The sequence below is a fragment of the Stomoxys calcitrans genome, chromosome 5 (assembly GCF_963082655.1).
Source record: "Stomoxys calcitrans chromosome 5, idStoCalc2.1, whole genome shotgun sequence".
Taxonomy (NCBI): domain Eukaryota; kingdom Metazoa; phylum Arthropoda; class Insecta; order Diptera; family Muscidae; genus Stomoxys; species Stomoxys calcitrans.
The window spans coordinates 80946315-80973036 of record NC_081556.1 but is presented as its reverse complement, the minus strand read 5'-3'; the positions used below and the strand labels follow the sequence as shown (position 1 = coordinate 80973036).

The following is a 26722-nucleotide window of genomic DNA, read 5'->3' as shown; positions in this document are numbered from 1 at the left end:
AATTCTTTTCTTTATTTTTCGCAGTTTGCTGGTTTCCGCAAAGGCCTTTTGGCCGTTTACACCGTGGTTCTCATACTCTTCGTTATAGCTTTAATAGTGATTGTGGCCTTGGCGCCCATTGAGGATGCTTTCGACAGCCTTAAGGAAAAATTAAACTCATAAAATAGTACTTAAAACTTTATTTCTTATGCCTTTCTTTAGCTTTCTCCTCTCCTCCCCCTCTCTATTTCTCTAAATTAATTTTAATAATACAACCAGTTCAATAACCATGGCTCAAATCTTAGATAAACTCTCTAACACTGCAAGGCTCAAACCGAACTGATTTAGCGTTGTGACTTTTGAAAAGTCAACGAACGCTTTCTATCTGCTAGAGGGCGCTATTCTTTTGTAATTTGTTTTTTCCAATTATTCATATACAGTGCTACTTTTAACATCATTTTGATTGTTTTTTTTAACTTTTTTTTACCATGTATATTTTTTGTTGTTATTTGTCTACAAAAAAAAAAAAATAATTATGTAAAATTTTTGTATTTTTTTTAAGTAAAAAGATGTTACACACTATACAACCGTTTTTAAAAAAGAAATTTTATCTCTAAAGTATTATTAATAAAAAAGAATTGAAAATAAAACGTACTGGAAACAAATGTTAATTGTGTAAATTTGGTAGTAAGGTTGCCGCAGTAAGTAAGTCTGGGGGTCGGTGAAAGTGACTTGCAAGTTCAGCAAGCAAAAACGTGTTTAGTTCGGCCGAGCCGAATCTTGGGAACCCACCACTATGGTTTCTGCTAAAAATTTACACTGAAAAATTTACATGACCGGTCACTGTCTAAAACATGCTGACAGACTGAAGATTGCCAGCAACGACTTTTGCAGAAGCTGTGAGGACATCGAAGAAGAAGAGACTATAGAACACCTTCTCTGTGTGTGTCTGTCCCAGAAAGAAGGAGTTTCACTTTTGGTTCTCATTTCTCTAAGAACCTGTCTGATTTAGTGGATGTGAACGTTCGCCAGTTGTTGGGATTTTTAAAGTGATCTGAATGGTTCAACGGCATCTTAGGTTAGGTTAGGTTTAAGTGGCAGTCTGCCATCAGACTCACTTAGGCGTTTTCGTCCATTATGATACCATAGGAACAGAAGAAGGAAGATGCCTTCTAGTTCCTACCGTTGATCCATTCAGATCGCTTTAAAAAGCCCACTTACTTGCGAATGTTCACATCCGCTAAATCAGACAGGTTCTCAAAGAAATGAGAACCTAAATTGGATCTCCTTCTGACTACTAGTGCGGGACACACACAGAAGGTGTTCTATAGTCTCTTGTTCTTCGATGTCCTTACAGCTTCTGCAACCTTGGTGCTGGCAACCTTCAGTCTGTCAGCATGTTTTCCGGTTAGACAGTGACCTGTCATGACGGACACAATGACTGAGACATCTGTTCTAGCTAATGACAGCAAAGCAGTAGACCCTCTACTGCTTTGCTGTCTTAGTTCCGAGTCTTGCGAGCTCGTCTGCTTTAGAATTCCCTGGGATATCTCTGTGGCCCGGCACCCAGAACAGGTGAATTTTGAACTGTTCAGCCATCTCGTTGAGAGATCTGCGACAGTCGAGGACGGTTTTTGTGTTCAGAAATACGTTCTGCAGGGATTTAATAGCTGCCTGGCTGTCTGAGAAGATATTTATGTCAATCGTCGTCAAGACATTATATCTTAGCCATTCCACCACTTCCTTCCTTGATGCACACTGCAATGGTCGGGTAACCTCTTCGACATGATCAGTTCTAGATCTTTAGAGTACACCGCAAAGCCCACCTGGTCGTTTAGTTTGGAACCATCCGTAAAGAAGTCTATGTAACGTCTGTTACCAGGGATATCGTAGTTCCAATCGGTTCTATCAGGAATAGTGGTACAGTAATTGTTATCAAAAAGCGGCTCAGGTAGTGTGTATTCCACACTGCCTGGAACGGATATTGTATCAAGGATAACACAGTGTACGTAGCCGCCACATGACCAATGAGAAAGTTCCCTTAACCTCACGGCAATGATCGCTGCAATTTGGGTAGCCACAATGTCCAGAGGCATAAGATATAGCATTAAATTCAGTGCATCAGATGGTGTCAGTATTGAGCAGTAGGTGGATTTTTGAAGCACCGTCCACCAGACCACAATACCATATAGCATAATAGGTCTGACAACTGCTGTATATACCCAATGCATGACACACGGTCTTAAACCCCAACTTTTGCCAATGGCTCTCTTGCAGGTATATAGGGCAAGAGTGGACTTTCTTGCCCTTTCCAAAACGTTGGATTTGACGTTCCTGTTTTTTCCTGTCCAGCAAAACACCCAGGTATTTTGCGCTTTCTGTAAATGAAACATTCTCTCCACCCAACGAGACAGGTTCCACTGTAGGCAACTTGTATCTCCTGCTGAAAAGAACTACTTCTCTCTTGCACGGAGAGTAATATATTGTTGGTGGCTATGTTTGACGTCAGTTTTACATTACCTTCAATGTCAAATAATGCTACCATTGTATATTCCTTGACATCGAGAGAACCCTCTATGTAGGCGACTAGGTCGTGAAAGGTTGTTTCTGTGGATTTACCCTTACTATATGCATGCTGCTTCCGCGAAAGGCGATCTCCAGTGATCTTTGCCCTAAGATAAGTGTCTATCAACTTCTCAATAGTCTTCAGCATAAAGGATGACAGACTAACTGGAGGAAAATCTTTTGCCTTCGTGTGGTAAGGTTTTCCTGCTTTCGGAATGAAAATGACCTTCGTGTCCCTCCATCCCACAGGTATATATGACTTTCTGATACAAGCAGAGTATATCTCCCTATGCCAGGGAATCAGTCTATCAGACACAGCTTGTAATTCAACCGGTGATACATCATCAGGGCCTGGCGACTTTAAGGAGTCGAAACTTCTTATCGCTCAAAGGATTTTCGGCTCAAACACAATTTCGCTAATGGCCTCAGATGAATGCATATCAGTGACAACCTCTTCTGGCGCCACATTGTCCGTTGGAGAATTTCCCGGGAAATGTGTATCAACGAGTAGTTCTAGTGTTTTCTTCTGGATTCTGGATATACCCCATCGTAATAGGTCTCGAGGACAGAATCTTCCTTAGCTTAGAGGCCTCAGATCCCCCAATAAGGCAGTATCCTCCATAAAAGCATCTTCCTTCTTCTGTTCCTGTGGTATCACAATGGACGAAAACGTCTAAGCTGCTTCTTAAACCTAACTTATCCTAACTTAGTCGTGTTCTTTAAAAACGCCAAACGTCTGCCTAATCAGTAAAAATTTAAGCTTCTATATTGGACTATATGGCAGCTATATTGGGTTATAGCCAATTTAGACCTATTTGTCACGGTTATTGAAAGTTAAAACAGAACACTATATGCAAAATTTCAGCCAAATCGAATAACAACTGCGGCTTCCTAGGGCACAAGAAGTCAAATCGGGATATTGGTTTATATGGGAGCTATATCTAAATCTGTACCGATATGGCCCATTTGCAATCCCCAACGATATACATCAATATTAAATATCTGTACCATATCGCATAACACTAGAGGCTTCCATGGTCGCAAGATGTCAAATCGGGAAATTGGTGTATACGGAATCTCTATCTCAAAGTATCGAAGGATAATAAGCGAAATTGGGTTTGACAGTGAATGGAAATAAGACAAAGTGGATGATATCAACTCTCACAAAGCCCTATAAAACCGATCAGATGAAGAAAATGCAGAAAATTGGGAACTACAACTTTGAGATAGTCAGCAACTTTATTTACCTCGGCCAAAGCAAACACCACCAGTTTTGAAATAAAACGAAGGTTAATATTGGCTAACAGGTGCTATTTTGGACTGAGCAAGCAGATGAGGAGCAAGCCAACACTTGACAGACAAAAATAGTTTAAATCCAGGAGTTCTTAGTCCATGAACCATTCCTCCGCTCACCCATGGCTCCTGAATAAGAACCACATCGAATCCCTCTGGCATCAGAAGGACCTTCAGTGCCGTCGAGCGGTCTTACATTTTACTTTTATTTACATTTATCTGCAGAAACCGGACCATAGTCAGGATTCAGGATTTCCCCCACTGTTGCGTTAGCCTCGTCTTCTGAGTTCGCCAGAAGTTCATCCTCACAAGATTCGTTCTTGTCATGATGAGTTTTCTTACGCATCCAGGAGCTCAACTGCTCCAGTGGAACCACTCTTCCTTAGAACACCGGACACTTGCGGTGTGGACGATTCCTCCTTAGGTGCTTCACCAGCTGCTGCTGTCGAAATACCTTTTGAGTTCTATCATTCCCCGCTAGCGCACACCTTGAGCCCAATCTATCCACACAGGGCTTGTCGGGTGCCGTTTCGACGCCTTTCTCTCCTGTTTCAATCGTGCAAGGATGACTTCCAGTCTTCTGCAATCCGCCAGACTTAAGAGATGTGGTCGAAAGTTCCTCAGACAAGTGTTCAGAAACAACTGCTGAGTCATCTTCTGATTCCCAACCCCACCGCTTCTATAGACTTTCAGCTTCAAATTATTGATTCGGTAGTATACAGCTCTATTCGACTTGTTGAGGTCTGCGCCGGAGTTTAGTACGAATACTGCATGTCTCAGGCCGCCATCAGCCTCATTCAATTTAACAATCTTCCAGTCGGTGGTTGAAAGATTGGGATTACAGTCACTTAGGCTCCCAAGTATGGATTCAAGATCTAAGGGAATCTTTGGTATACAAACGTGTGCCATTGGTCGAGAAGGAATATCTCCCTTCTTGACTAAATCCAGTGAGGCGCCTGGCCAGATCTCTCCAATCTTTTTGATCCCCGAAGGCAATTATTGTAGTTTGCATCGGCCCCAATACCAACCTGCGTCGTCGCAAACTGGAGGAGGCCCAGGTAATTTCGCAAGGACATCGGAGTATACAAATGAAGTCTCTCGACTTATCGGTGAAAGTCTTAGGATCATTCGAACCAAGCCTCTCAATAAACCTGAAAGCGATGCGCCTTCTATTATTCCATCTCTCGTGTTAGTTTGCCGGGGAAAGCCGATGGCCTATGCAAACTATTGGCATGCGAAGATAGAATAGGTTCAGCACTGTCCTTAAGACTCGAACCAGGTGTCTTCGTCGAAGCCCCTGCTGACCAGTCGTTCGTCGGCTAGTGGAACCTGGAGCAGCCGCTCCACCAGTCAAGGTTTCAGTACCAGACAACATGCTCCGGCCTGATACCACCACCGCAGCTGCTGGCTCATTGGAGTAGATCTCTAGATCTGCGCTCCATTGAAAACAGATGCAGATTATCAGCCGCCTATGTATAACACTATCTTAGCAATACTTGAGCGACTTAAAAAAATTCTCCGAAAATAACTACCTATTACGAGATACAGAAAATTTTTTGCAGATATGTTAAAATCAGTAACAAAACAGTCCATGCCAAATTTTGTGCAGATCGGTTGAAAATTTTAGCTACTACGGCCATTTAAGTGCAAATCGGGCGATACATATATGTTGGAGCTATATCTAAATCTGACCCGATTTTAATAAAATTTTTCCAGATATGTTAAGATCAGCAAGGAAACAATCCGTGCCAAATTTTGTGCAGATCGGTTGAACATTTTAGATACTACGGCGATTTAGGTGCAAATCGGGCGTACATATATATGGGACCCATATCTAAATCGGAACCAATTTTTACCAAAATCAATAGCGTCCGTCCTTGGGTCAAAAAAAGTGATATGTGCAAAATTTCGTGATGAATGGACAACAAATTCGACCTGCACTTTAATTACAATAATACATAGACTCACAGACGGACATGGCTTAATCGAATCAGAAAGTTATACTGAGTCGATCGGTATACTTATCAGTGGGTCTAGCTATTCTTCTTCTTAGCGTTGCAAACAAATGCACAAACTTACAACATCCTGCACCACAGTGGTGGTGTAGGGTATACAAATGGTGACGAACATAATGGAAACACATGTTGTACGAAACAAGTGGTACTGAGGTCTGCTATGAGCAAATCAGTGGCGACATGTCGCTGCATCAGGATAAGTTTCGCACAATTTTAATTGCAAATGTATTTAAATGCTCACAAAATGGGTCGAATCAACTCGGCTTCAATCAATACTGTTTTCTTGTTGTGTTTGACTTTTGTTTGTGTTCTGACAAAGAAAAAGAGTCCGTTGCATTTCGCAATAATTTAATAGGCATTTTCGCTGTGAATGAAGTCAGTACTAGACCAAAGGTTCGAACAAGATGGTTTTTTCCAAAGATGACCCCAAATTAGGTACCTTCACTTAATCTTATACATATATAAAATTCAATTTGTGTTTGTTTATTGGTTCCGTATAGACTCAAAAACGGCTGAACCGATTAGCTTGAAATTTTCACAGATTGTGTAGGTTCGTCTGGAAGGAAACATAGGCTATATAATTTTTTGATATCGGGATGGGGCCGACCCTCCCCCTTACCCCAAAAGTACTAACCAAAAATAAAAGTAGACCGGTCGGGACAATATGGGATTCAAATGAAAGGTATTCAAGAGTAGAGTACGAATTTCATAATAAACGTTAGATCTAAGTACCTGGAGGGCCGCCCCAGCCCCAAAACCCCTTAAAATGGGTTTATTTGACGATCATGACAATATGGGACTCAAATGAAAGGTATTCGAGAATAGATTACGAATATGGTCAGGAAGTAGGAATAGACTTTATAATTTATAAACAACGGAAGGGGGCGGACCCTCCACCTTTACCCCAAAAACACCACCAAAAATCAAAAGTGCACCAAAAAGGACAATATGGGTATCAAATGAAAAGTATGCGGGAGTATATAACGAATCTGGCATACAAATTCATGTCGAATTATAGGGGGTCACCCCACCCCACAAAAACGGCCAAAATGGGCACATAAGCCAATAACGGATATATGGAACTCGGTTAGTTTGTTCTGTATAGACTGAAAAACCGATTTGCTCGAAATTTTAGAATATTGTGCAGGTTGGTCTGGAAGAAAACATAGGCTATATAATTTTTCGGTATCGGAATGGGGACGGACCCTCTCCCTTATGCCAAAAACACAACCCAAAATCAAAAGTGGACAGATCGGGACAATATAGATATCAAATGAAAGGTATTGGAGTGTAGAATACGAATATGGTATTAAATTTGAGTCTAAGTACTCATGGGCCGACCCAACCCCAAAACTTCCCCAAACAGACATATTGGACGATAATTTCAATATGGGGCTCAAATGAAAGGTATTCGAGATTAGATTTCGAATCTGATATACAAAATCAAATCGAAGTATAGGGTGTCACGCCACCCCTCAAAAACGTCATTAGACCCATTATGACTATATGATACTTTGCTGAACCGATTTTCTTAAAATTTTCATAGATAGTGTACGTTTGTCTAGAAGGAAACATATAATTTCTAGATATCGGGTGGAGGCGGACCCTCCCCCTTACCCCAAGAACGCCATCTTTATCCGAAAGTGGTCCGATAGGCACAATAAGAGTATCAAATGTTGTTGTAGTAGCAGTGTGTGGTACACTGAGGCGGCAGCCCTTGCCGAAGGAATTTATCGGGTCAATCCGGTATGTACAACCGGCTGCCATGGGATTGTGGAATCTGGTATCAAATGAAAGGTATTGGAGACCAGGAAACGAATATTGGATTAGAATTTGGGTCCAAATACCCAGCGGACCCCCCACAACCCGAAAACTCCCCTAAACAGATATATTCGAGGTTCATGTCAATATGGGGCTCAAATTAAAAAAAGATTACAAATATGGCGCAAAACATTAGGTCCAAGTAATGGGAGGTCGCCCACTCCCAAATCGGCATGTTAGCCGACCATGGCTATATGGGACTCACATAAAAGGTATTAGGGAGTAGATTACGAATATTAAATTAAATTTGCGTTCAAGTATAGGTGGCGTCTTTCTTCCTACATATACGTCAAATGGGTTATTTGACCCATTATAATATGGGACACAAATGAAAGGTATTTGAGAGTAGAACACGAATTTGATATCCAATTTTGGAGCCAAGTGTTTTGTGGTACGCCCTTAAGCACCCCCTGGAGGCCACCGTAGCGCAGAGTTTAGCATGTCCGCCTATGACGCTGAACGCCTGGGTTCGGATCCAGGCGAGACCATCAGAAAAAATTTTCAGCGGTGGTTTTCCCCTCCTAATGCTGGCAACATTCGTGAGGTACTATGCCATATAAAACTTCTCTCCAAATAGGTGTCGCACTGTGGCACGCCGTTCGGACTTGGCTATAAAAAGGAGGCCCCTTATCATTGAGCTTAAAACTTGAATCGGACTGCACTCATTGATATGTGAGAAGTTTGCCCCTGTTCCTTAGTGAAATGTTCATGGGCAAAATTTGTTTTGTTGAAGCATTCCCTTAACTGAACTTCATTTCCGTTGGGAATAAAGAACGAATTTGATATCTAATTCCAGTGCAAAGTGACGGTGGCCGCCCCAACCCCAAAACACCCTCCAAACGGTTCATATTTACTGGCCATGGCAATATGGGGGTCAAATTAAAGGGAATTGGAAATGTAGCACGAATTTGATATCCATATTTGTGTCGAAGTGTCTGAGGTGCCATCCTCTCCCCTTATGAGAACATTACCACCAGGAACCGAGAAGGGGAAAATTCTCACACATCAATGAGTGCTTTCCGATTCAAGTTTAAACTCAATGATAAGGGACCTTTTTTTTACAGCCGAGTCCGAATGGCGTCCCTCAGTGCGACACCTCTTTGGGGAAAATTTTTTAAATGACCATGCATGGGATTGTACCTCGCATATGTCGCCAACATTAAGAGGGGATAAATATCGCTTTGTCCGATGTCAAAGGCTACAATGGCACGAATTCGATATTCGCATTCAGGGCGAAGTGTTCCCACCCTTAAAAGATATAAGAGAGTTACAGAAGGCGCAGCGGAGCGGGCCCGGTTCAGCTAGTTGTTAATAAAAACGAAATATGTAAACCGATTTTTAAGGTCAATATCTAATTTTTTTCATTGGTTATGAAGCTTTTCGTGAAAGTTATAAGACTTGACAGATATAAAAATGGTTCGAGAGTCACCCTTTTTTTAAATATTTAAATGGAAACAGTATGCTAGTGTGCAGTGAACAATGTGGCGGATATCTTCTTACAATCGTCCGCAGTTTTCCCATGATGAAATGGCAGAGAAATGCCACAAAAAAATTTAAATCATAAAAAATAACCCTTTATATACTTACTTTTATTTGAGGTGCGTTGTCAAGCGACAGCTAAATTTAGCTGCCGGCGTTTTTTATAGGTTGCAGTAACCGAAAAAAACCTTCCTGAGCCAAACTCCTTTAATGGCTTATTTAGCCTTTAAAGGTCATATTTTTTCAGAGATATGTTTTGTTTTTTAGCTAATACCATCTTCCATACTTTTATATATGTATATTCAATTTTGGTTTGTTTTTATTTTCGTATTATGGTTCCTATGTTGAGTTGATTTTTTTCATCGAACGACTTCTCTGCAAGAAAATGTTCATGATGTATGATTTATTAGCTTAGCATTGGAGTCATTTTTCACATGATAGGTCGGTCGAAGATATACATGGCAAGTAGGTTGTGGAAAGTTAAAAAAGGATCCAAAATAAAAATTTATGTATGTAGGCAAAATGTAGTGCTGAGTGTATATAGTACAGAGAAGGAGGGAAAGAGATGAGCTGGTGATTCTTGATCTTGATCTTAAAGCGAAAAGTAAGAAGTGTTTGTTTTGCTTTGTATATTTTTCTCTTGTTTTTCTCTTGTAGGAGACTTAATAATTTATTTGTTGTTTTATGTTTTGTTTATGTTTATGTTTATCGTATGTATGAGTTTAAAATCATCGTTCTTCCAAGATCACTGTCTCTTGAGGATACAATTTTAATGCTTGCAATGTCTGATTGCAATCGATGGCCGTCAAGTCACGACGTGGCCAACTGGAAATAATTTTGTATTCATCGATAAGGAAACCATTAGACGCCACAAAATTTAGTAAATCCTGTTTCAAGTATTAAAGTTTTGAAATATGAGCATTGTAATGTTTCATTGAGTTTTGGGATGCGAATAATTTCGACTTACCTGCAAGGTATTGTTGGCATAGAATCGGCGTTCCAAAAAGTCTCCCGTTGGTTTGCGTACCCGAATTTTTGAAATGTTGGCTTCAGTTTCCAAAGGTTCTTTGGGTAGTGATTGCTCGGCCTAAAAAAAATTAAAAAAAAAAAAAACAATTTGCAATTAGTAATAATACACTTTTATCGTAGCCTCATAGCCAGTCACCAAATGGAAGTGTCGTGACGTTTATTTGGGAATATAACGAAGAAAAAGTATTATATTCAAGTTGTGATTTAAGAATATTTTCCAATGACCCACACGAAAACTGATTCTTGGCGATAGGACCCAAAGGGGTGACTAATACCAGATGTACTGAAAAATGGAGCTGTGAACGCTCAATTACTATGTGGCCAAAAATCCAAACCCAAAATCCCTTCAATATGCTTCTACAATTGCATTGCTCACTAATTAGCGAGTAGGTGGAAGCATGTAATCTTTAGGTGGCATAGCAATCTGATGAGCCCTCTCGTAAAGAGCGAAATTGCAATCACTGCAGCCCGCCCCAATACATTTAACACACCACATAGTTGAAACTCTTTGAAGAGTTGTTGCTGTTTTGCTTCTCTATTTGAAATAGAAGCAAGAAAAAAAAATAGATACCAATGGTCTAAGCTGGATGAATCCAACATCAAAATGAAAAAAAAAAAATGTTATTTTAATAGTAGACTGCTGCATTCAATTAGAGATTCACTGAATAAGGTTAAGACAAGTGAACAGCCGACATACATTTTTTTTAATTTTTGGCAGTACTTGGCTCCTCAATGTCAACTTAATTATATAATACTCTACACCACTACTGTGGTGCAGGGTATTATAACTTAGTAAAAGTTTGTAACACCCAAAAGACCCTTCCTTTTGGGTGTTACAAAGATAGACCCATTGATAAGTATACCGATCGACACTGAATCACTTTCCGATTCTATGTAGCTATGTCCGTCTGTCCATGTTAATTTGTGTCTAAGTACATGTACAGACATGTTTTTCGTCCTAGAGACGAAGCTTATTGAAATCGAAAAAATAAATCGGTTCAGATTTGGATATAGCTCCCATATATATGTTCGTCCGATTTTCAGTAATGGTGCAATAAAATGGTCATTTGTGAACCGATCCTCTCGAAATTTGGCCAAAAAACTTTTTTATGACTGGCTGGTGAGTTTCATGGAAATCGGTTTAGATTTAGATATAGCTCATATATATATATATATATATATATATATATATATATATATATATATATATATATATATATATATATATATATATATATATATATATATATATATATATATATATATATATATATATATATATATATATATATATTTATATATATATATATATATATATATATATATATATTTATATATATATAGCTTGATTTTCACTCCTAGAGCCACTGCTAGCGCATTTATTGACCAATTTTCCCAAAACTTCGCACAACGCTATCCTCAAAGACTGTTGCAGTTTGCTCGCAATTGGTTCAGATTAAAATATAGGTCCCATATATATTCGTCAGATTTGCAGTAATTGTTAACCCGAAATTTGACAGGAAGGATTTTCTCTTGACTCTCGACATTACTGCTCGATACAGCTCTCATATATATATATATATCGCCGGATTTATACTTCTAGAGTCACGAAACGGGAACGATTTTCTTATGACTCTCTATATAACTGGTTAATTTCATAGATATCGGCCACGATTTAGATATAGCTGTCATATATATGTATATCGCCAGATTTTCACCCCAAGAGCCACTGCAAGCCCATTATTTGACCAATCTTGCAAAAAAATTGCGCAACGCTTTCCTCGACGACTACCACATTATCTGAGAAGTTTTCTCGAAATCGGTTCAGAATTAGATATAGCTCGTCAGATTGTGGGTAATTTGCAATAATGTTGTCATTTGTCAACCGTAGTTTTTCAGTTTGAACATATTTGCTCAACGAGGTTTAAAGGTTGGTTCAAATTTGGATATAGCTCCCACATTGTACTTATAGGGTAGGTGTAGGGTATTATACAGTCGGTACCACCCGACTGTTGCCCTTCCTTGCTGGTTTTACATTCATTCTTTGTTTACGCGTTTTTATACCCTCCTCCTTTATACCCCACCTCGAAATATGCGTCTGAGACCCCATAAAGTACATATATTCTTGATCGTCATGTCATTTTAAGTCGATCTAGCCATGTCTGTCCGTCCGTCTGCCCGTCTGTCTGTCGAAAGCACGCTAACTTTCGAAGGAGTAAAGCTAACCGCTTCATATTTTGCACAAATACTTTTTATAAGTGTAGGTCGGTTGGGATTGTAAATGGGCCAAATCGGTCAATGTTTTGATATTGTTGCCATGTAAAACGATCTTGGGTCTTGACTTCTTGAGCCTCTAGAGGGCGCAATTCTCCTCTGATTTGATTGAAATTTTGCACGTGGTGTTTTAAAATCACTTCCAACAACTGCGCTTAGTATGGTTCAAACCGGTCCATGTTTTGATATAGTTGCCATATAAACCGAACTTGTGTATTGACTTCTTGAGCCTCTAGAGGGCGCAATTCTGGTCCGATTTGACTGACATTTTGCACGTATTGTCTAAAATTTTGACTGAAAGTATGATACAAATCGGTTCATAATCTGGTATAGCTGTCATATAAACCGATTTTGGATCTTGACTTCTTGTACCAATAGAGCGCGCAATTATCATCCGATTTGGCGGAAATTTTGAATGAGATGCTTTGTTATAACTTCCAATAACTGTGCTAAGTATGGCGTAAATCGGTATAGAACCTGATATAGCGGCCATATAAACCGATCTGGGATCTTGACTTCTTGATCCTCTAGAGGGCGCAATTCTCATCCGATTTGGCAGAAATTTTGTACCACGGCTTCTCTCATGGCCTTCAACATACGTGTTTAATATGGACTGAATCGATCAATAGCTTGATACAGCTCCCATATAAACCTATCTTCCAATTTTGCTTCTTCAGCCCGTACAAGGCGCAATTCTTATCCGAATGAACTGAAATATTACACAATGACTTCTACAATGTTCAGCATTCACTTATGGTCCGAATCGGACAATAACTTGATATAGCTCCAATAGCATAACAGTTCTTATTCAATATTTTTTGTTTACCTAAAAAGTGATACCGCGCATAGAACTCGACAAATGCGATCCATGGTGGAGGCTATATAAGATTCGGCCCGGCCGAATTTAGCACGCTCTTACTTGTACTATTTGATGACATTTTCAATCGGCAGATTTGACATCCTTAATGAAGTTCATGGGGCATATGCCCCATTATGCCCCCTTATGCTTTCGCAAGTGACCTAACCTTCTATTAGTGAGTCCTGTATTCAATTTTGCTGTTCTTAAATTCAAGGTCGATGTCTTTTTGTTTTTTTTTTTTAGAATTATGAATAGGCTGACTTAACCCATTCACGACGAATGGGTAAAAAATTACCCAAAAATAGAACTGTCTTAAAAAATTTTAGCTCGAGAAAGGAAAGAGTGGACGAATGAAACAAGTTAAAACAATTTTCCCGTCATATAAGGTCATGTTTTAGAGGGAAAATGGGCTTGCCGAAAGTCGGAAATTTTTTATAACTTAAAAACTCAAACAAAAATTTTTCTCTAAGGAGTGGGATTTCTGGAACCCATTTCAGAGTCTTCCATATAAAAAAAAATAGAGATTAGCCTACTACTTTTGACGGCAGGTTTTATGTCAAAGTCATTAAATTCGACTTTCTTGGGTAAATGGTCATAAAATATTAAGAAAATAGGTTTTTGTTTATTAAAGCGTAGTGGCATAGGAAAAAATTTTTAATTTCGTCTGTGGAATCGGAGTCGAGTCAAAATTGCTCGAATCCGCAGACCTGAATCGTATATGAAATCGACATGCGGCTATTGTCTTATCTATCGACTAAAATGTTATATCCCCTGCTATTCCTAACTTTCCGGACGCCAACCGCCAACGCAATGCAGAACATATAGGGAAAGGTATAGCTTTGGATATGTACCACACACTGGATATGACTGATCTGCCAATTGCTTTGCATATGTAAATAAGGTTTCTTTTTTAGCACCCCAAGTACTACCGGCTAACGACTTGAGGACCTTGTTTCTACTTCTGACTTTGTCACAAATTGCAGTGGCATGTGCGGAAGACTTAAAAAGGCTCTGAAATGTGAAACCAAGTAATTTGGGATATTTGGTGGTAGGAATCGTTACACCTTCTATTCCCATATCTAACTACCGATGCATTTCAGCACAATTTGGCTGAAGATTTGTGGCAGATATCTTCAAATGCCTTGCAGCGAAATAAGCGGAAAACCGATGCAGATGTCAGAGTGCCGGCCTAAAGCCATGATAACAGAACAGTGCCAGAGATTCCCTGCTTTGGAGAACTCCCCGTTTCACTATAGAAGGCTTCGACTTCCTATCTTTAAATTCTAAAAGCGATTGGCGATCGCACAGATAATTTGTAATTCAAGTCTTTAGGTTCGGCTGGAGGGACGTCTTGGCGTGGCATGATTGACCGTATCGAAAGCCTTCAAGAGGTCTAGGGCTATAAGGAAGGTCTTTTCACATAGTCTGACCTGATTGAACCAAGGTTAATATGTGTAATGAAGGCGTCCAAAGCAGTCGCGCTCAACAAGTACGGAAAGAGAAGGTTTTTAAAAAGTCTTGACTACCGGCGAGAGGAGGAAGATTGGCCTGCAGGACTCTCTATTACTCGGGTCCTTTCCAGTAGCAGGCTCACTCTGCCATTTTCAGGCTTCAGAAACGAAAAGAGTGCCCAGAGACAGGTTGAGGATCATGTGCTGGACTCCCAGTACATCCAAGTTCTTCCGTACCAGTGTAGAGAATCTGTATGGGCCCAGAGCCTTGGACGACTTGACGCTGGGGATGACATTTGGAATTTCGTTCAGGGTAAATGGTAATGATTATTTATCGAACCGGATGCTCAATAAATTGACGATTTCATAAACGTGCGTGGAACAGTCACTATTACATACCAAAAGTGGCTGAGGTTCTGCAGGGGTACAGTAGGACATAGCTTGTGAGCACCACACCATAGGCATAGGCCCAACATTGTCTGCGCCAGAAGGGAGATATGCACTTGAATTAGTTCCTGCATTGTAGATCTATCCTCACTCACGCCTGGCGTTGGTGATTAATTCATTTTATTATTTCGCTGCAAGAAATCTGATGATATCTGCCAAATCTTGGAGATCTGACAAAGAAACCTAGTGGATCACGTACAAGCAAAAAGGCCGGTCTGTGGTAAGTTATGCAATGGAATAATATGCAGATCTGTCAGAATGCCGCCTCTCAAACTGCGACGGGCTGTTTCCTCAGTTGTCATGTGGACAAACTCCATGAGGAGACAAGGATTCTACCAGTGCGAAGACATAACTACATACTGTCTAAGTAATACTTTTGGGCTGTTATTGCAGAGACCATCTATATCATCATCTTGTGGATAGATATCCACCGCCCAGAAGCCTTAAGGTAGATCTACATGATCTAGAGCGTGAGGTTCAGCGCTACACGAACCTCTAGATCAAGCAGTATATCAACATTCATGCAGACACGGTAGCAGATGCGGTCAATAGCTACCGGGTAAATGTGGTCCTTGGAGAAGGACCGCCTCCCATTGCACCTGAAGAAATTAACCTTCCCCGGCAAACCAGTGTAATTCTGGCTCAATTACGAGCCGGCAGATGCAGCCGCCTCAATTTCTGCAGAGCTACGATAGATGCAAACGTTTATCGTGATTGAGATCAGGGACCATACGACATACGTCACCTGTTTAACTGCCAAGCCAGACCACTCGTTTCAGACCTAAATCCCTCTGGACGCACCCCATCTTAGTCGCAGAATTCCTGGATCTGGATACTCAACAGAATCAAGCAGACGAAAGATGGAACACAATACACTGCTACAACATCAACAAGTTGACTACTTACAATACATCTGGTCTGTCAATGGTAAACCATGCAATAATATTCAGATCCAACTGAATGTTGTTCTACGAACTGGAAGCCAGGCTTCCCATACGGACAAAGATACTTCTTGTGCTAAAAATTGGAACATAGTTGATGCAAATGTAAATCGCAATTGTAACCAGGTACCATGCGACACACGCCATCAGTTCATCAGCCAATCTTACTCGACTTACTACCAGGCCACTCTGAATATCTCCCACTACCGCAACCACATTAAGATAGAAGCCACAACTCACTGTTCGAACAAGAACAACAAAACGAGAAAAAATTACAGAAAATTGTCTATGTAATGTCCAAAATCAAGCACTGGGTAGACGAATAAATTCTCTGTGATCATTGACTTGGGAATATTTGAGTGTAGAATACATCTTTTTGGATGAATGACTGATGAATAACGGGATGTACCCAATGAACACTAGGGTTGTTGTTGTTGTAGCAGTTGTTGTACACTGAGGCGGCAGCCCTTGCCGATGAAGGAATTCATCGGGTCAATCCTGTACGTACAACCGGCTGCCATGGGATTGAACACTAGGGTCTCAACCTTGAGTGATATGCACCCAATGACATGTGTTATGTATCATCACCTAACCTAACTTAAGCTTTGCCGCCTCCATGACTCCATCGAAGGGGGATGCAATACGTTATTGTGTTATTGGTTTAAGCCGCACAACTGTTTTTGATATTCTCCTTTATAGGCAAGAATGCTATACTTTGCTCAGCAGTGACAGCCAATAGCCCATCACGTACCAAATATATTCCAAAATATGAATCACTGTTTGGTGTAACTTTAGTTGCTCACTTCTTTACTCAAATATACTCACCACTAATCTTATAGATTCACGTCTGGCTTCTTCTTCAGCCTTTTCGGATTCCAAACGTTGACGTTCAGCAGCTATTGCAGCCTCCTTTTGACGTTTTGCAGCTTCTTTGGCAATGTCCGCTTGCAGAGTTTGCTCATAGGCCATATCCTGTTCGGCTTTCACTTGATCGCGAGCAGCACGAGCATCTTCTTCCGCTATTTCAACTTTTAAATGATCGTTGTACATATCAACTGATTCCCAGAGGCGTGACAAAAGATCATCTAAATCAACATTGCCTATAATATTCAACAAAAAAAAACTACTTAGAATAAAACAAAGCATGGTACATACAAAAAATACTTGCCATGGATCACAGATAAAACTTCGCATGAGGAGCGACCAGAGAGACGGCTTTTGCCAATCACCAATATAGATGGTAGCTTATCTATTGAAATATTACGAACCGTAATTGAAGCGGTATTGCTAATACAAGCCGTGACAGAGGATAAAAATCTAAAATAGGGAACAAAAACAAAAAGTGAAACGAATCGGCAAGGAATACAAAAGTATGCGATTAGGACTTACAAATGTTTATTACTTTCGTGTGTTAGATCCCACCCATATATAATAAAATGTTCGGCAAATTGTTGTAAAATATTTTCATGCTTCATAAGACGATCGCAAAATACATTTGTCAGAATACTTTCTCCGTGATGCAAGTAGATGGCCAGTAATTTACGCTTTAAAAATTACAATGAAACAATTAGTGGACCTTGATGGGGTGCAATAAGAACGATAAAAACTTACTTCTCTAGCTGGTTTGTGACATGCTTCCTTAATGGCATCTTCCAGGCTACCTGGATGGAACATGGGGCATGGTTCTCCAAATCTTTGCTTGTAGTTTTCAATAAACTTTAGAGATCCGGTTATTTCATTGTCCGTGTTATTTGGAACTGCACGAAGGAAGAGGAATAGTATCATGAAGGCATGCACGAATTGGCCTATCAATAGCGTTACTTACTTAAATATCTTGTTGTCGGTTGTACTGGTACTGGATCGGTGAAGAATTCTTCGCTGGCATTAAAATCAGAAGCATCCTCAAATTCATCCGCCGAACTATCGGTATCAAGTCCTAATGCACTGTAAAAGTGAGAAAAAAAAACAAAAATTTCGATTTACTTGTAACGCAGCAATACCATTGCGTAAGATTTCAAATTTTGTTAATAGTGAACGTTTGCCTTCTCAACAGAATGTTTGGCGGGACTTGAAACTTACTTGGAACTTCGGGTTGTGGAAGATGAGTTGTTAGTGTTATTGCGTATTTTATCAGCAGCATTATGTAATATGAAGTTATGAGCCAATTGTATGCCAGATTGCTGCAAAATTAATAACACAAGGTTACAAACACTCGGCAAACTTCTGATGAAAAATACCTACCGCCAATGTGGTATCGTTATCGCAGCCGTGAGGCCATCCAGTCCATTCTTGATGCCTGACCTGTATGTCGGTAACATAGTAGACATTTGTTTTGACCTCTTGCACCGTGGTACGACCGGAAAAACTCAACTCATGTCGTATGCCATTCGGTTGTTGAACAATTGTAAGTACAAAATTTTTCTCCAAACGACTGGAGACTTCATCACTGTGTCCAAGAACAACAAAAGAAAGCATTGGCATTGGAAGACTTACCACTCAGATGCATTTTTGTGTCAAACTTACTTTTCAAAGTCCATGTAGCCTTCCTCTGTTAAATCGATTAAAATTAATTCGTTCTCACCCGATAAACCTAAGACCGATAATTGAGTTGTTGGTATTTGAGCATCATGTAATTTAGCAGGCGGCCAGCCGCGTATTGCTTGGCGACATATTGGAACTCCAGTAGCATCGTGTACTTTCTTCTTCAATTGTTCTACAATTTCCAATGGAAGTTTTGGTAAAATTTCATATTTGTGGATATGTGGATAAATTATGTTTTTTTTTGTCTTACCTATGGTGGCATTGGAGGGCAGTCGTATATCATAGATTTGTTGGTCAAAGTGTATGTTGAATGTAATCGTCTTTATGGCTGACGACGATGGCGATGCTGCAGAAGTTGATGTCCGATTTTCGGCTAAATCCATATCTGAAGTGAGATCGATTATGTCAGCATCAGCAGATGTTGAAGCAACTGAAATGTAGTCAAAGTTTTTGCTGGTTAATGGAGCAGTTTAATCTCTCTAAGCCAATATATAAAATCGAATGAAGATTACGGTCAATGTGTTTGTTGAGTTCCTTGATATCAGGGAACGGTAATCTGGATGGGTATAGAGTCTTTCAGGCGGAAGTCTTCGCGGTTTCGAAGGCAAGGCCTACGATGAAGATGCTGCACGGTTAAATTTTGAGCACCACGCAAGCAAGAACGTGAGCACCGATCAGTGAGAGCTAGTGGAATACTCCATACGGAGTAGCTGCACCTGCCGTCGCGGACAAGCAGCGTTATAGAGTGAAGAGTCTCAATAAGAGGCCAGTTGGCACCGACTCTTAGTTAAATGCTAAATGCCTATGATACTCGATATGGCAAGTCGAATTATTGGGGCCTTTAAACGAACCATTGGCCTTCACGCTCCGGCGGCAATGGATCCTATGGACCTGAACGACCTTACTCACAGGATCTCCACATAAAAATAGTTGGCTACAACAACAACTAGCCGTTGCAATGTCAGGCCATTGAAGTCCTGCTGGATGCATACTTTTGCCGTATATGCCATGACGAGGAGAAGTTGGAGACGGTTGAGCAACTTTTGTGTCACTGCCCACAATTACGAGAAGACACAGAATTAAGGGTGTACACTGTTTTCCTTGCCTGGATTCCTTTCAGACACATAATGCCAAATCCACGAACATTTTAGCATTTGATTTGTTCGCCAACTCACCAAAACCACCTGATTTCACAAAGGAAAAAGAGCTGATTGCGAAGATTTGACGGACGAATCTAGTAACAAAAGGATAGTGCTTTTGGCAGGTAATCTCTTTGTCATTCTAAAGTTTTTAGAGACCTGGTTTAGGCTCCATGGACCATAATCCCACCGTTACGTTTCTCCCTGATGAACCGGGTTGTTTCTGCTATCGTGCAGCTTACTGGGCAGCAAACGACGTGTGCCCTCCAACCAAACCTAACCTATAGTCACCTATGCAAGAGACACTTTTGGCAATGTAATAGTGACTGATTCAAAAATATGCGCTCGGTAATTTAAACGCTAATTTATTGAGCATACCGAGAGTGACAAGACAAGGAGCAGACGCATTCGTCATATTCGTCGTCTTCGAGCCAATGAGCAACCACCAATTTGCCGTGGACGAAGTTACAAATATCATCCGTAGCAAGAAGTCGTCCAAGACACAGGGCCCAGACGTAGTCTCTACACTGCTGCTGAAGAACGTGGATGTACCGGGAGTCGAGTACATACTCAGATCCTCAAAATGCCTTTTAGCACTCTTATAGTTGCCGAGTTATGAAAATGGGCAGAGTGATCCCGCTACTGAAGCCTGGAAAGGACCCGGATAAAGGCAAGTCATACAGACCGATCTTCCTTATCTTGCCAGTATCTAAGAAGCTTGAGCGACTTCTGCTCCCAAGCCTGGTTGGAGAATATCAATTTGCTGAGCAACAGCTAGGATGCCGTAGATTGCATAGCAAATTTTGCCCATGAACATTCCTCTAAGGAACAGGGGCAAACTTCTCAAATATCAATGAGTGCAGTCCGTTCAATTGTAAGCTCAATGATAAGGGGTCTCCTTTTTGAAGCCGAATCCGAACGGCGTACCGCAGAGTGATACCTCTTTGGGGAGAAGCTTTTACATGGCAAGGAACTTCACAAATGTTGCCAGCATTAGGAGGGGAAAACAACCGCTGAAAATTTTTTCTGATGGTCGCACCAGGATTCGAACCTAGTCGTTCAGAGGATATGCTAACCTCTGCGCTACCATGGTCTATCTAGCAAGGCAAGTCTATGCGATAGGACTATCCTCCTGGCTCTGGACTTCACGAAAATCTTCGATACGGTCCGTCATGCCACGCTTTTTGAGAACACTTCTAACACCTTGCTACAGCCAGACTTATGACCTACAGGCGTTGAATTGTGAAAGATCTGTGTTTGTTGAATCAGTCGTTTGTGGAATTTTAAAATAAGAAAAAGCAGCACCGTAAATTGAAACCAGGAGTTCCCTAAGACGGGATAATATCACCGGCACTGTTTAACCTTTACCTCTCCTCTATTTCACAGCCTCCAAATGGCATTGAGATCGTATCATGTGAGGATGAATGTACTATCATGACATCGATCCCCCTCACGGGTAACATTTGTCTTGCCGTTTATTTCGCTGCCAAAAATTTGAAGATATCCGCCCACAAATCTTCAGCCACACCGATCACTTCGTCGCCAGCGGAGATGAATAAGGAGTTTAAGGTTATAGTCGGAGGCGTAAGAAGTCCGACCACCAAGTTGCCCAAAATACTTGGTGTCAAATTTGAAAGCCTTTATAAATCTTGCGTGCATACCACTGCAACTTTTGACAAAGTTGGGAGTAGCAAAAATTGTCCTCAAGTCACTTGCGGGCAGCATGTTGGGTACTGAAAAACCAGAGAAGTTTTAGTTCAATTATCATTTCCTACTCAATTTATACTGGGAAAGGATTAATGCCAACATAGTGGATGTGTGTCCCTTAATTAATCAGGGATCGACTCTGGACGCGCACCTACAAATTTGCAGATTTTTTGCCCGAGGATATTTATCGGAACCCGGCAAGCTAATTAAGGTTGAAGACACATCATACTGTTACAACAACAGGAACAACATAATAGGTTTGAGGTTGAATCCTTAAGACAGAAAAACACCCTATTGCAGCTGTTAAAATGTGATACCTGACCATTAAATACTTTATGCGCCAAAGGATTTGACTCAGTCGCAGTATTCTCGGCTGGAGGCAAGAATCTTCCGCAGTCTGAGGAATACGGATATATCTTCTAGGGAGCTGCAGAAGGTCATCGAGGCTTATTTTACACTCACTCTTGAACTTTCTCTGTATGAGTTGTATGACGATGATAGCATAGTTATAAGTATCAAAATACAACGGTTGCGTTGGCTAAGTCATGTCAGAATGGATGAAGAAACTCCAGCAAAGAGTTCTTTTGAAAGCAATCACGGTGGTACACGCTAACCCTGACGACCAAATGCTCTGCAACCAACCCCATGGCAGCCGGTTGTACGTACCGGATTGACCCAATGGAGTTCTTCATCGGCAAGGGCTGCCTCCTCAGTGTATAACACGCTGTTACAACAACAACAACAACCAAATGCTCGATGGAAAGATCTAGTGTTGGGAGACACCTCGAAACTTTGTGTCATAGATTTTAGAATGAGCGTAGAAGATCAAGGCGCTTGGAACGCTACTCTACGTTCTGCTGATGGGACAAATGTTCTGTCATAGCCAGTTTAGGTAAAGTAAAGTAAGAATCACAATGGTGGATTGCCTACGGATATACCGCCTGCAGAATTAAAAGAGCCGTTTAATCGCAAATCCAGCATTGAGGAACAATGGGACTATCTTTTCCTATATCAACGTTTACCATTGCTTAAAAACTAATTCGATGAGTCCCTATGTATGTTCTTTAGTGACTTTGGTTGATGTGCAGCTCTGACCAAAGGGTTGAAACCCCACGAACAGACCGTGTAACAGTTTATGACTCCAACACAGGATTTATTTACCTTTGTTTTTGAAGTAGACAAATTTTCATCATACTAGAACAGTACACCTACCTGGTACAAATGCGCTTTCAGCCGCTGAACTACCCAAATTATTTGCTGAAGCGTTCTTCAGCCATCGCGGACAATTCTTTGATGGACCTGGAGCCAGTGAGAAATTATTTAAAGCTGATGTTGAACTACTCGTTGCGTGGCGCATTGACGAAGCAAAACTGTTGTCCATCCTCAGGGGAGGTGTTGAAGCTGCTGCTGCCGCCGGGGGTGTTTGGTCTTCCTGAGGTATAACACGTTGAATAGCAGCCTAGAAATATGCAAGAACTTAGTGAGCACAATTTTCCAATATCCTTTTGTGGAGCGCGTACCATCAAATCCCAGTCACATTCCTCCAAATGGGAAAAAGCCTCACCGACATCATCTATGCCCGTTATACTCTGTAGCAATGACAACAATAATAAAAAAAAAACAAATACGCATATTTAATCAATCAACAACACAATTCTCAGGCTTTTTTGGTGTTTGCTATGCGAACCTGAAAATTTGCTAATATTTCGTCTTTGTTTTCAGACATTGTGTTGCCTTCCTTGCCTTCGTTTCTTTAAGTCAGTCAGACAGACAGACAATAATGAGTTTGCAGTGTTTATAGAGTGAACGCGTCGAGTGTTTTTTCAACTGAGGGGGGAGGCGAGGGGGAGGAGAAAAGTTTGAAAAATAATTTCCACTTGCAACTATCACCGTTCGCACTTCACCAACACTTAATGCGTCTTGTAATTCACAATTTCTTCAACGAATAGATTTCCTTTGTTACGCAGCAATATGACTTTTCCAAATCTATTTGCCTATAGGCCTAGTAATTCTGGCAGATTTTTAGTACTTGAATATTTATTTGCTTCCAGCTGAGATGTGCGATGAGACTATGTTAAGAAATAAGACGAAAAAAATCCAACTGCTGCTTGATTAACATACACTTGAGATTTCTTCTTCTTTAGCAACAATAACTCAGCACAATCCTCTTTCCATAGGCAAACACTGTCTGCACACTTTCATTCACTTTGTGACGAAATTGTTTGTTTGTTCCATGGACTATTTGCAGCTTTCATTTGTTTTGCAATTGCACTGAAATTTCATTAAGTAATTAAATAAAACTATTCACTCGCACACACTTATGTCCCTTTTTCCGCAAAATTTCAATTCTCAATTCCTTCGTTCGCACACAACTCAGCAATGGTCACCAATACAAGAACAATAGATGGTTGTTGTAGTTGTTTTTGTTTGGTAACAATCGATGTCAAAATATGAACCTGGCAAACACGAAAATGACAATTCGGGGTACAATGGAAGAAAAAAAAACACAACCATATGTGCGCTTGAAAGCACCAAACAGAGTCTTCTTTGTTAAGTCACTCTGGCGTTGCCACATGTATATATTACTATATGTCAGGTTAACCCCATAACGGCATGTGAAGAGTATTTGAAGTTCAGTGCTGCCAAGTTATGGATTTTTGGCAATTTACGCGATGGGTAATATAGATGGCCTTTACATGGCTTGAGCAATCATAAGGACACTGGAAATTAAATTGCAAGAGATACAAAAATAAGTCCATTTAAACTGCTTTAACAAAGTAAGTTTCAAGGCCAGAAAAAATAAAAATCGGTTTCAATCACAAAAATGCAGTTACCGTTCTCGAAAAAAATCTTAGTTAAAAAATTTTATATATAATAAATTTTTTTTCGGAATTTGTAAAATTTTCAATAAATTTTTCATTAATCCAATTAAAAAATTATTGAAAACATTTAATTGACTAATTAAAAAATGGTTAGAACTTTTCTTTCATGGTAGAGACAATTTTTTAAAATATGGCCTAGGTTAGGTTAGTTTGGTGGAGAATGATGCCAAGGCTCATATTCCCTCTTCTCCTTCCGATGAGTTGTCTTCTGAAAGCTAACCATCCGTTAACGTACATTCTAGTGCCACATGGATGAATAGGTGTGGATAAAGCATAATGGCCGTATTCCCAAAACTTTATGAAGCCTTAAAATAGGTTTATTTGACAGTCCTATAAAGGAAATCTGTCAAATAAACCTATTTCAAATCTTTATAAAACCCCGTTACACTGCTCATTAAACCCGGATTTAAGGTTGTCGTCAGCTGATTTTATAGAGGGAAAACATATGGTCGAGCCATTAAATCTGGATTTAAAGATCAGTGTAAACGAGGTTTAAGGTTTTATATATAAAACCCCGTTTACACTGCTCTTTAAATCCGGGTTTTATGAGCAGTGCAGGATTCACTGAATAAATTTAAGACAAACGATCAGCCGACATACAATTTTTTTAATTTTTGAAGTTCTTGACATTTAGGATGTCAATTTGTTCTCTTTTTACATTCATTCTTTGTTTACGTTTTCTCTTATTTGATGACATTTTCAATCGACAGATTTGACGTCTTTAACGATGTTCCTGGGGCGTATCCATTTTATGATTGCGCAAGTGACCTAACCTTCCATAAGTAAATCTTGTGAGCAGTGTAATCGGGGTTTTAGGCCCTAAAACGTTAGTGCCATTTGGCATTAGATTTATTATCGAGTAGTTATTGCTGTTAATACTAAACCATTATCAGTTTTACTAACAAGCCGAGAATGTTTTAAACCCATTCTGGCGTAGACTCAGTGGCAGTTGCCCAACAACAAAATATTGAGTGCACTAGCTGTCAAAATCGGTGAATAGTGCAACGCTGATTTTCTGAATGTTACTTGTTCGCGCAAATTTTCGTTGTTTGCGTGTGTCATGTTTCTTAACTATAATACAAACATACAACCTAAACTTGTTGATAGATAGTGGACTTCGCCAGAAAAATTGCGTTCAGCTGTTTACGGTACGCTACCTGGTAATTATGTCATGCACAGACCCATGGCGAAACAATTAAAGGTGGTCTCATTTGTCCAACAAACACAAATTATATGGTGCAATCCGCCATCTTGTCATCCAGCTGATTGACGTTTTGCCAACACGCACAAAGAAATTTGTGTGCGTGTGTATACGTGTGCGTAAATGAGCACAGAATATGCGAGAAAGAAGATAACAACAAAGAGAATGCAAACAAAAATCATACCATATTCATAGTGGCAGTTGCCCAACAACAAAGCATTGAGTACACTAACTGTCAAAATCAATGATTAGTGCAACTCTGATTTTGCGTATTCAACTAGTTCGTGTCATTTTTCGTTGTTTGTTTGGGATGGTTCTTAACTATAATACACACAACCAAAACTCGTTGACAGATAGTACATTACCTGGTAATTATGTCATGGCATAGACCCAAGATATATTCATTCATCAGGTTGTGGCAGTTGCCCAACAACAAAATATTCAGTGCACTATCTGTCAAAGTCAGTGCTTAGTGCAACTCTGATTTTGTGTATGTTACTAGTTTGCGCCGTTTTTCGTTGTTTGTGTGTTATGGTTCTTAACTATAATACACACACACAACCAAAACTCATTGACAGATAGTGCACTTCGAGAGAAAAAATTGTACTCAGCTGTTTACAGTACACTACCTGGTAGTTATGTCATGGCATAGACCAAAGACTTGACGTAGCCCATAGCGTCAAATCGCACGACCGAGGCGGCCAATCGACTGAATCATTTCGTGAGATAACACGTCTTCCAAACTTGGTTTCTAATAAATTGAATGTGACATTCGCTATGTGGCTTGTGGCGTCGTCCTGTTGGAACCACATGCTCTCTAAGTCCATATCATCCAATTAGGGCCAAAAATATTTTGTTATCATTGAACGATAGCGATTTGCATTTACAGCAACGGTCGGTCTTGATCATCACGGAAGAAGTACTGCTCAAAGTCGCCGCCGGCCCATAAACCGCACCAAATCGTAATTTTTTCGGGATGTAATAATGGTTCATGGAGTACGTGTGGATTGCTGTCTGACCTGTAATGAATATTTTGCTTATTAACTAAGCCATTCAGCCAGAAATGAGGCTTAGACATAGCGTTCTTAACGTTGAGACC

General features: G+C 40.2%; 2 protein-coding genes across 4 annotated transcripts in view; one reads left to right on the top strand and one right to left on the bottom strand.

Annotated features, from left to right (window-relative positions):
• The window catches only part of LOC106083743 (putative ferric-chelate reductase 1 homolog), a 106488-nt gene extending 105844 nt beyond the window's left edge, over nt 1–644 (top strand). For all 3 annotated transcript variants that reach the window (XM_059368949.1, XM_059368948.1, XM_059368950.1), the window contains exon 11: nt 25–644. In XM_059368949.1, coding sequence (XP_059224932.1) covers nt 25–162 — 138 coding nt within the window. In that variant the 3' untranslated portion in view covers nt 163–644. The remainder of the gene's footprint in view (nt 1–24) is intronic.
• Nucleotides 645–9435: 8791 nt separating this feature from the next.
• Nucleotides 9436–23998, bottom strand: LOC106083748 (FAS-associated factor 1). Its single transcript, XM_013246977.2, has 14 exons — nt 23228–23998; nt 23061–23129; nt 22753–22999; nt 18945–19124; nt 18677–18866; nt 18395–18599; nt 18233–18333; nt 17979–18097; nt 17765–17910; nt 17543–17697; nt 17322–17470; nt 16979–17253; nt 10120–10239; nt 9436–10039 (listed from the first exon to the last, which is right to left on the bottom strand). The coding sequence occupies exons 1-14, from the start codon at nt 23264–23266 to the stop codon at nt 9881–9883; spliced, it is 2154 nt and encodes a 717-aa protein (XP_013102431.1). The 5' UTR covers nt 23267–23998; the 3' UTR covers nt 9436–9880.
• Nucleotides 23999–26722: the final 2724 nt, after the last annotated feature.

Bases quoted from the DNA above. Each gene is read 5' to 3' on its own strand.
- LOC106083748 (XM_013246977.2), bottom strand. From the start codon at position 23,266: ATGTCTGAAAACAAAGACGAAATATTAGCAAATTTTCAG. The intron at 19,125-22,752 runs GTAGGTGTACTG...ACTACATTTCAG, and splicing joins TGAAAGCGCATTTGTACCAG to TTGCTTCAACATCTGCTGAT. The intron at 18,600-18,676 runs GTAAGTTTGACA...TCTTGGACACAG, and splicing joins GGCTACATGGACTTTGAAAA to TGATGAAGTCTCCAGTCGTT.